A 10,958-nucleotide genomic window follows, 5' to 3' on the forward strand; every position below is an offset into this window, starting at 1 on the left:
AAATGGACGGTGAGTGGGTAGTGCTTGTCTCAGCGAGGCATTGTGGGCTTGGGGGTGTCATGGCTGCTGCCCTGTGTCGGCGCTTTTGCGCGGCCTTGAGGGTCGGGAGAGCGTTACAGGGCGCCCCAGCTGCCTGCTTTTCCGGGTAAGGGCCCGTTGAGCGGGGAAGCGGGATGCCGTGGGGGCGGGGAAGGGGACGTGGAGCATGTGGTGACCCCGATAGTGGCGCTGGGCGGGCGTCTTGGGCTGTTGAGTGGGGGGCAGGCTGAGGGCCAGGGCCGTGCCTTGTGTACTTGGGTCGGTTGTGGCCGTTGGCAGGCTGAAGGGGCCGTTGGGCCACAGGGCGTTCATTCGAAATAGCATCGCCGCGTGGCAGACGCGGGGCCATTCCGGGGTTGCCTGGCAACGATGTTCGACGAGCAGAGCCTGCAGGGCATGGGATCTTTCCCTTTACCGTGGGCTGAGCCTGGCAGCGCCCGGGCAGTTCGCACCCTGAAATCCAGCTCAGAACAGTGGTGCCCCCCAAATCAATGTTGGTTGTCTGCGCTTCGGTCTTTCTGCAATGAATTTACAACTACCGTCCAGCTCCTAGTGGATCTCTTCCGAAAATCATTGTCAAAATAACAGTGAAATCTTCCATTTGGACAGCATCTTTGTTTGCAAAGAGCATCTGTTCAGGTCCTTAGACTGTGCCTGTCCACATAAACTAGAAATATTATGTTGCAATATTATCAGCTGTGCAATGAAGTAATAGGTTCACCCAGTGCTAGTGAAATTCATTCTCATCCTGAGGACAACCAAGCATGAAACTACCATTGGGCAAAGTTCTCCTCTTGAAAAATGAGGTAGACAGTTCTTAATATCCACAGACAGCAAGCAAGACTACGTATTATTTTTTCAGGTAGTTGGAATCTTTTTAGAAAGATGAAGCTCTGACTAAATCCGGATTGGTACTTAGTGAGATTTCTCTATGATTAATATCTGAGTAAAATTCATATGTTTCTCAAAACAATGTATTGAAATTTCACATTTAGATTTTAGTGCAGGTGGGTATAGTGGAATGGGAGTTGCACTGCAGAAAAACTATGGAATATGTCTCAGCTGTACCTTGCCAGAAGGGATGATGATCATTTTTTGACCCACACTTACTTTCATCCCAAAAAAGTAGGTGTTCTCTTTATTATTGTAAACTGACACCAGAAATAATAAATCTTGAAAATTGAGATATTAAAAAACATACAGGCTGAAGAAATTAGTCCATCAATATAGGAGACTTCCTCTTTTGCAATTGATGTCTACCAATTTGAGAGTGGCAGCTGTGATAGAACTTGCTCAATAGAACTAGACAGACTACCAGCTCATTTCACACAGGCCCCTGAATATCACTCTAGGGCATAATGAAATTTAGTCGCTATGAAAAGGATAACTTGATAGTCCAAACATGGTTTGCAATAGCTTTACTCCTTTGAAAAATAGGTGCTTGACATAGTTTGAAGTAAAGTTATTTCCAAGCAATATTAGGTGATACCTTAAAAACAGAATATTAGAGTTTTTCCACGGTTGATACCTTAAAAACAGATGCTCTGTATGGAAGTTAAAGATCCTTTGGCATTTTTTGTAATAACAGGATCTTCCTGCACATATTACAGTGTTATGGAACCCAGTACTTTGTAGAGCCCAGAAGTCTCAACCATGATCAAGGCCTCTTTATGCTCAGTACTGCTCAAATGCATAGTAAGAGACCATCCCTAGCTCAGGAAGCTTATAAATGAATGAGAACAAGACACACACACGGGAATGAAATGCACACAAAGTGGAAATGAAAACGGAGATGATCTGTCTGTAATTGACAGAGCTAGGAATTGAACCCATGTCTTTTGACTCTATCCTGTGGTCCACTGCTACACCTCCAGTGTTGGAGAATCTGCAAATAGAAAACCTGTTACAATCACAATAGGAGGGTGTCCTTGAGAATGGAAACAAGGGTAAAGTTCACATTTAGCAGATTACTTTTTTTTTCCTTATCAAATATATATTTTTCTTTACCTCTGTTGCAGATTAACCCTGAACCTGCTCCATAAGAGTACAAAAGTAGAGCCCCTCTATCAGTGTAAATTTCTGCATACTACTTTATCACGGAAAGGACTGGAGGAGTTTTTTGATGACCCAAAAACCTGGGGAGAAACTATAGTTAAATCTGGTGAGTTATTTTTAGCCTTTCAGATTTGGTGTGTTTGATGTACATCTGCTGTTAAAATATGTAAATTAATATGCAGGATTTTAGGTGGTATTTAGTGGCACTATGTCATGTCACTTCCTGTATATTCATTTGCTTTCTGCTATTTTAATTTTGTGTTAATACAAGTGGGACAAAATGTCTAAGCCCTATAGCCTAGCATATAGTCTTCAGCCCTGTTGTCATGTGACGAGAGATCCCAGAAAGGGTTGCACTTCTAATACTGAACAAGGAACTTTATTAGAATAAGGAAAACCGTATTATCCGTAAAATGACTTCTCTCTTTCTCTGTCTCTTTCTGCTTCTGCCTACAACTTTCCCTAGCCTTGAACTCCTGCTACAAAAATATTAAGGAACACTACACAAGTTCTCTCACATTTGAGCATGGTCTTATTTTCTAAGCAGGGTTGGATCTGGTCAATACTTAAATGTCACCTACAAGGAAAAACCTGCAAAAATTGGTATTTGTAGTTTTACATTCTTTCTAGTGAATCAACAGGTGTGCAGATGGAAATATTTTTTTCAGAAAATGGATCGTTATTCCACTAAATCACTTTTTTGTTGCTGTTGATTTTACAGGGGATGAATGGCATGCAAAACACCTAAGAAACAAGAGTAGTGAAGATTTGCACAAACTTTGGTAAGTGTTTTAGTGCAGTGGTTCGTATCCTTTAGGGGAAGTTGTGCTAGATTGCATATTAAAGATATGGCTGTATTAGCCAGTGAACTCACTCTCACTCAGTTTTGCACACTTTAACCTGCACTGGGGTTGGAGCAGCCCAAATTCTAATTGAGGTCAGAGTATGTACAGTGTATTGCAGGTAAAAGTGGTGAATTGGGTTCCAGTGCAGAAGATTCCAACTTGGCCCATCAGTTAAGGTTGTTTTTTTTTTTAAAAGGTTTATATAAAAATGAGGTGTGGTCTCATGGATAGAGGATGGGACTAGCGGTTAATACACATGGGTACTAATCCTTGCCTTTGCCACTGACTATGTGACCTTAGGATAAATGACTTTACTCCTCTGTCCATCAGTTTCTTATCTGTAAAACAGAAAAAATGGTAGTTACCCATCCTTTGTAAAGTGCTGTGAAATCACGAGGGAAAAGAGCCCTGTTGCAGTTCTAACAATCTGATTTACCTTTAAAATCTTTTAAAAATGCAACTTAAGTAACATAGGCAAGGAGATTTTTTTTTTTTTTTTTTAAATAGGCTTTGACTTGACATTGGGAACCCAGGGTACCCGACACAAAATCATGTAATCCCAGTGATTTGAGAATTACTATTTCAGTGAATAATTCACAAGCATGATACTGCTAAAACTTAAATCTAATTTCTGACTTTATTGTACTATGTTCTTTGATCCAGGTATGTCCTACTGAAAGAGAAGAACATGCTTTTAACTCTAGAGCAAGAAGCAAAGCGACAAAGTTTACCTATGCCAAGTCCAGAGCGATTAGAAAAGGTAACGTTTTCATATAAGCTAGAAACATCAGTGCAGATAAACTTTTTTGTGTGAAAGATGCAAACTTGTAAAAGACAGTTCCCAGAATTATGTTCCTGATAGGTTCTTTTTTTACCATAGATGGAAATTACCCTCATTTTGCTCAGGGTAGCAATGTAAAAGTTCACTTGGTCCCAAGCCTTTCTCACCTCCTATATATGTTAAATCATATTGAACATGTCACCACTTTCATTCCACTGAAACTGCTGTCACAGTCATTTCTTATATCTTTTTTCCTGGCCCACGTCACAGCCTGCCCCATATTCTTATCCTTCTTGAACTTTCTGCTGCTTTTGACTCTTGCCCACTGCTGCCTCCTTCATCCTCTCTCTCCTCTTGGGTTTTATGTACCTGTGACCTCTTGGTTCTTTCCCATCTCTCTGACCCTCTTTCAGTGTCTCCTTCTCTAACGTGTTGCCATCAGTTTTCTGACCTTGTTAGTCTACATGTTTCCCTCTGTACCTTAACCTTGCAGACTTCATCTACTTACATATCTTCAGTTATCTCTATGCTCCCAGGGTTATAATCCTGCCTCTCCACCCGTTGCCTCCCTTAGGGCTCTTACATTGTTGTACTCATATTTTTCCTCTACATCTTATCCCCGCTTGACCTCATAGCTGTGCTGATGGATCCCATGGATTCAATTATCTGTATGCTGATGGTTCACAGATGTACCTCTGATACCTCCCATGGTGTTCAGTATAATATCTCCTGATGTACTATATATTCCTGAATGTCCCACTGTCAACTCAAATTCAGTGTGACAAAAACTGAACTCATCTTACTTCTCTTCCTTTCTTTATTGCTATTGATTACATCATTATCCTTAATATCACACAGGCTTGCAACCTTGGCGTGATCGTCAACTCTTCTCTTGTTCACACATTCATGTAGTCTCTAAATCCTCCTGGTTCTTCTAATTATGTATATAAACTATGAAATCTCTAGATGAAGCGTTCCTCTGACTCTCCAAGCACATTTTGTTTATAATTTGTATTCTCTCTATTGTGATTGCTAACATCTCAGGACAGGGATCTGACTTTCTGCATTTTGGTTACTGCCAACCACATTGTCATTATTCAACAACTGTGGTAGTATTTCACATGGAGAAACTGACACTTAATTAAACAGATTCCCAATTTATGTGGGTATTTAGGAGGTCAAAACAAATATCTTAGACTTCATCCAAAAATCCACAGGCAATCAATGAAAATCACAGAACACTGGTGTAATGTGCTTGCATTGCAATTGCTAACTAACAAACTGATTGCCATATTCTGTACAAGCTCCACTTCCCCAAAGAATTTAAGATGCAGCCACATATGGAGTGCATTTCAGTAATCTTATCTGAGGTGACACATGCATGAATCATGGTAATAAGGTTTCTAGCTGGAGAAGTGTTGAGAAGCTTCTGGTCAGATGTCCTAGTTTGGCCATTGTTCCTTTCTGATCATTTAATAAGAACTGAGTCTCTAACCAATCCCTAAGTTGCCAACCAGAGTGACAAACCACACCGATGAACCCTCAGTCAGAGATGCAGGTAGAATCTGCATATTTCCAATTATTTTCCTTAACCTGTCAGCATCAACTCACTGTCTGGATTGCGCCTTAGGCAGCTAGCCCTTAATTAATCCCCTAGTGTCTCATCTGTGCCTTACGCACAACCAGTGGATATGATTGTATAGGGACATTTGGATCACTTCTTAAAGCATTCATTCTTAAGCTGGCAAAGTATATGGTAAACTGTCTCCTATTTGTGAAATCCCTAATTTTAAAGACTCTTAACATGCCATTTTTCCATAGCACTTTTCCTAAAAGATCCTCCGTTTAAGCACAGCTCAATAGCTGACATAGTGGCTTCAGTGTCATGTTGAAATGGTTATTCTATTTTCAGGTAGAAAAGTCTATGGGAAGAATAGACTTAGTTATTAAAGAAAGAGAAATTGCACTGCGGCTTTTACAAACAGGCCACCAATATCCACGACCTGGCGAGTGGAGAAATGACTTCTTAGGACGCACCTACTGGTATGGGAAAGAGGAATGCTGTTCTCTATGTGCGCATGTGTCGGTACTATCAAAACCAGAAACGTCTTACAGAAAAGTAGCCAGATAATGTCTGTTGGGGAAAGAGCATCTTTTTAACTTTATCAAGAACAAGATCTATCTACCAGCTAGAAGGGAAAGACAGTATTTACTAATCAACATTAATATTCTTGGGGATGTGTTTCATTGCTGGCAGCTCTGCTAAGTAGTTAGCAGAGCTGGGGTGGTGGTAACCACTCTTACAATTCCAAGAATAAACCACCAGGTAAACAGCAAATAGAGCTTGGTCCCATTTAGATAACAAGTTTTACTGGGTTGGGGGACCCGGTTATAACTTGGTAGTCAACTGATGTGGTTGAAACATGATTCAGTCTTGCTGTGCCGGTGGGTTTAAAGTGTTCCCGAATTGTACCATAAACCAGCTTTTCTCAGCTGCATTGCAAGACCACTGTTTTGAGGAACAACCATTTAACCTGGTCTTCCAGAACTATAGGACTTAGTGTAGATGGATTCAAGATCTCCTAGCATCCTTGAGAGGTATTTTACATTTAATTTAATATTTAAATTGTTTGTAATCTCTGTAAATTAAAATTGACTAATTCCAGGAAACTCAGATTCAGGGTGAAATTCTGGCCCTATTGAAGTCGATGGAAAAACTCCACTAACTTTAAGAGGGACGGGATTTTACTCTCAGTGTAATAGCATTTTGAAGAACAGTTTCTATATTCTGCAGTGGAGTGACAGGAATTTGGAGGAGATGGAGAAAGAAAGGGAAACTCATGTGGGGACAATACAGCTGTGAATGTTGACTCTTGAACTCATTTATCATTTTTATGACTGTTTAGTAGAAGACTGACTATATTAATCATTGTGCTTACACCTATATTGTACTAGGTATATGAATCAAAATTCTCTGGCACTCCTGCAAGCTGTATTGTATCTGATGCATCCCTGTGCAACATTGGTATTTTTAAAAAAAGTGTGTTTTAAAGTGCTTGGACACCATACTCAAATTGATTTATCTAAAATTGTAAACAGACTTGCTAAGGAATTTTTGTAGTTTTTTTAATGAAGGATAACATTTTGCAACGTGAATACTAATTCTTTGCATTTATACAGTGCGTTCCATTCAATGGAGTCAAGGAACACAAGTGGATTAGTGTTATCTATGTTTTACAGAGGGGCAAACTGAGGGAGGCTAAATGAATTGTCCAGGGTCACCCAATGAGCCTGAGACAGTTGGGAAGAGAACTCCAATCACCAGTCCTGTGATTTACTGATTAGACCACAATACCTGCCCACTTCTTCAAAAAAGAGAAGCTAGGTTACAATCCATGAACTGAGGTGCAACTATCTAAATGCTGGATAATACTTTAACCAATTTGTATGTCATTGGCAGGTACAATTACAAAGAGTGGCCAATACCTTGGTACCTAAACAAACGACACAACAGGAGGAAATTCTTCTTCTCGCCACGTGTGAAACATTTCATCAGGTAAAATCTTTGAAATGGAAAGGAAAATTCTCTGATCCTGTTTGTTTTGTACTAGTTTAGCTCTTCCCACCCAGGCTTCTTTTTTTGTTTGTTTGTAACTTGTGGATTGTTGTATCCTTGACAGGATGGGGAAGAGGTGACACTAAACAAAAACCGTTTAAGGCTCTGATCTTGCAAACATTTAGGAATGTGCTTAACTTTAGGCACGAGTAGTCCCTTTGCAACCACTGGGATTACTTACCTGTTTAAAGCTAAGAACATCTTTAAGAGGGTCCAGGTCTGTAAACAGTCATTGTCACTTTTCTAGTATGTAATTGTTTCTGGATACAGCTGAAGAACTGTTGGAGATGACATGGTATCTTTTGCTGTATCCCAAGATCTCTGAAGTTGTCACCCATTATCTTCTGGGTCTGACTTTGCATAAAGAAATTCTGGCTGGTAATATTTTACAGAGCACTTTTAATCCCAAATGACTTCACCATCACTATGAAATAATTCCTGCCAGGGTTGGTTATAGCACACTAACAGTGTGTGAAGGTAAAATTTGAGCCATGTATACCAGGCCAAATCTCTATTCTTCTGAAAAGTGTCATGGCTTTTTAATATACACGGAGCAGAGATAAGACCAATTTCAAAGATCTCCCACATCTATCCTGCATGGAACTCAAGCTTACGTCTCTTGGAAAGACGAAAGAATGAGTAAGCCCTCCCTCCATTCTAATTTATAGTTTCATGTAATGTTAGAATTTCAAAGTTGATTTGCACAAAACACCTGCCCTACATTTGGACTGTGCATATTAATTATGATAGAATGCTTAAGAGCATTTTTCCAGTCTCCTAATAAACTTCAGTCTAGCCCTCGTTTGTATAACCATAACCCTGAATCAGATAACTTTTTAAAATTTTGTACAGCTTCTTTCATGCAAACTAAGTTGTATGGAATTTTGGTTGCTTTCACTTGCACCCTTCCCTTTTCAGTCATAGCCTGCTGATCCAGAATTATCTTTCTTATGATCAACCTAACAGTTTCACAACACCAGCTGCTTAATTATGCTCAGCATCTCTGTGCCAGTCCTGAGATCATTTGCCTTTTTACTGCTGCCAGATATTATGCAGATGGTTCTCATGCATAATCACTGCTGTCACACACTAATCTGTAATTAGTATTGTTTGCGTATAGATTATAAAATGTTTTTTCCCTGTTATACTTCTACAGATTGAGCTGCATGACTGGTTAGCCATTTATAAGCCTCATCTATCAGTCATTCTGAATTACAGCTTGCTCTACTCCTTTATATTGCTGGTCCCATTTTCTGTCATTTAGCCACCTGCAAAATTTTACTATACTCCAACATCATTTTATGTGCAAAGCAACAAAGGTTTTTTCTCCTATAACCAGTGTGTCATCCCCCCTTCCCCCAAAACACACACACACGTTACCTGCAGGATTTAGAGTGGAGGAAAAAAATTGTGCTGCTGTACCCCCACTTGCTGAATATTTCTGCAAAAAGCAGTGAGTTAAGGCTGTTATTGCTCTCACTCATGGGACCAGTGGCCTCTTCTGAACCTGTAGTATAAGGGCTTGAATCCATCCTGCTTTTCTGCTTCTTTTGCCACTGACTCACACCTTCCTTATTTTTATCCCTTATGTTTTCATGACTCCTCAGTTGACTAGTTCTTCAGCATCTCCCTTGGTGGCTTCACCGCCTCCCTTTTTCACTCTTACATTACTCCAGAGTTCCATTCTTGGCCCTTTCTTCCTCAACACTTTATGCTATTTCCATCCCAGTCTCTTGCCTCTAGTCAGACTTGCAACTGTCTGACAAACTCAGTATGGCAAAGACTGAACTGCCTCCACACCTAAGCCATCATGCACCATTTTGCCCCTCCACACAGTCTTACCATTCAAGACCTGTTTACACAAGATTGTGTCGTCAGCAATGGCCCCCTGTGCTACTGTTAAATGGCTTAACTGCTAGTGAAGATGGGACAAAATTGTCTTGAGCACTATTACAGAAATCATGATTAAGAGTTGAGTTCTGCACTACTGTTAAACTGTTTCCACTAGCAGTTCTTGGGGACCAATTAGTGAAAACCATTGTCAGCAACTGGTCTGTTTCCTAGGGTAGAAGGGCATTAGTTGGAGAAATATCTTCTCTGAGGTTACTTTAAATTAAAACTACTGCTAGGTATTTCTCTGAGGAGCCCATTTCCGCCCTCTTCATTTGTTCACTTCAGACATTTATACTACATATGTACACCCTATGTCTTGTAACGTATAGTATGTAGAGTATTTGAGGATACAATTTGCATGAACTATATTTCTCATTTTGGAGCCATGGCAGAACTGCCCTTTCTGTATGAAAGCATAAATGAAAGGTGTGTGTTCATAAAACTTGGAGCAGGAGGGAACGCACTGGCCTAATGCATTATTGCTAATCTAAAGTAGGGGCCCCCTTTCTCCTCAATCCCAGCTTCTACACATCATAACAACTGTTATCAGCAGTGGCTGGGCCCTGCTCTTGAAGCCAGAAGAAGCCTCTAAAATAAGTTCATGATGTTGATTCCTGACTTTGAGTCTCCAAGGTTAAGTGAACTCTTGTTAATAGAAGCCAGAGTGCCTAGTTAGTATCTTCAAATTCTGATTTTATGCTAGTCCCAGGCAATTCAATAAAGCCGTATCCTAAATTTTGAAGAGTTTTTTTCTGAGTGTTATGGCCTGGGAGAAGCAGGGGTTGGGCTATAATGAAATGTAACAATTAATGCTTATTTCTTTTCATTACAGACTCAGAATTGAAAAACACTTGAAAAAACAAACAAGGATGAAGAGCTTAGAAAAAAAGAAACAGCTCCTTTTACAAAAGAAATTCCCTCACCTTGCTGCACAATCACAGAATTAACATCAAGCACAAAGAGTGATGCAAGTAACAGTTTTACTACAGTAGTCTTAATGCTACATGTGATTTGCCTGTAATATGAACATATTGTCAGGGGCCAGGAGATAAACAGGGCTGCCTATGAGGGTTTTTTTTTACTTTGATCTTTCTTCACTTTTTCCCTGCCCAAATAAAGCTCCTCAACTCTAAAAATAAGATTTGTATGTGACCTTCAGAGAGAAACAATATAAACTTGTACTGAGTCATTTAACTGATTAATGATAAAATATTGCTTTTCCAGAAACCAGGTGATAAAAATTAATGTTTTAATATTGAAGTGTCACTTAAAGTTGAACTGTACGTGTTTGTTCAACAGTAAAAAAAGCATATGCAAGATTGTCTACAGCTGCCTTGCTTGCATGTGTCTGCTTTAGCTTTTAATAAAAAGGTTTTTGTTTTTTGGTTTTTTTTGCACTTAACACTTGATTGTACTATGTTCTATAAGCTCCAGCAGCTGTCCAATGATTTGGACTGCCCTATTGAAGTAGCAAGATGACCATCTACTTGTAAAATCAAGTAGGTAGGGAAAAGGAATAAAAGGCTCAAGAGCAACATCTCTACAGACTGTAATGGTAAATTAGGTAAGGAACTTCTCAATCAGATTAATTTTAAATCTGGTGATAGCTGTGTCCAAGTTTTCTTAGTAAGGAGGAAGTAACCTGAGGATAGCACAGGCTAGATTCCTGGTTACTTCTGGCAGTTTCAATGAAAATGTTCACTTTCTCTATCATAGCTCTACACTTATT

General features: G+C 39.7%; 1 protein-coding gene across 1 annotated transcript; it reads left to right on the forward strand.

Moving 5' to 3' along the window:
- The first annotated feature begins 25 nt into the window (after positions 1-25).
- Positions 26-10,614, forward strand: MRPL47 (mitochondrial ribosomal protein L47). The gene is made up of 7 exons (XM_067536486.1): positions 26-145; positions 2,058-2,200; positions 2,816-2,876; positions 3,603-3,699; positions 5,633-5,763; positions 7,181-7,276; positions 10,062-10,614. Exons 1-7 carry the CDS (start codon positions 60-62, stop codon positions 10,174-10,176), a joined length of 729 nt encoding a protein of 242 aa, XP_067392587.1. The 5' UTR covers positions 26-59; the 3' UTR covers positions 10,177-10,614.
- Positions 10,615-10,958: the final 344 nt, after the last annotated feature.

This window comes from Emydura macquarii, unplaced genomic scaffold, assembly GCF_026122565.2.
Source record: "Emydura macquarii macquarii isolate MOO-44397 ecotype Brisbane River unplaced genomic scaffold, CSIRO-AGI_Emac_v2 contig_3603, whole genome shotgun sequence".
Classification (NCBI taxonomy): Eukaryota; Metazoa; Chordata; order Testudines; family Chelidae; genus Emydura; species Emydura macquarii.

Coding starts and splice junctions, on each gene's coding strand:
- MRPL47 (XM_067536486.1), top strand. CDS start 60: ATGGCTGCTGCCCTGTGTCGGCGCTTTTGCGCGGCCTTGAGGGTCGGG. Junction 3,700..5,632: donor GTCCAGAGCGATTAGAAAAG/GTAACGTTTTCA, acceptor TTCTATTTTCAG/GTAGAAAAGTCTATGGGAAG. Junction 7,277..10,061: donor CGTGTGAAACATTTCATCAG/GTAAAATCTTTG, acceptor TTTTCATTACAG/ACTCAGAATTGAAAAACACT.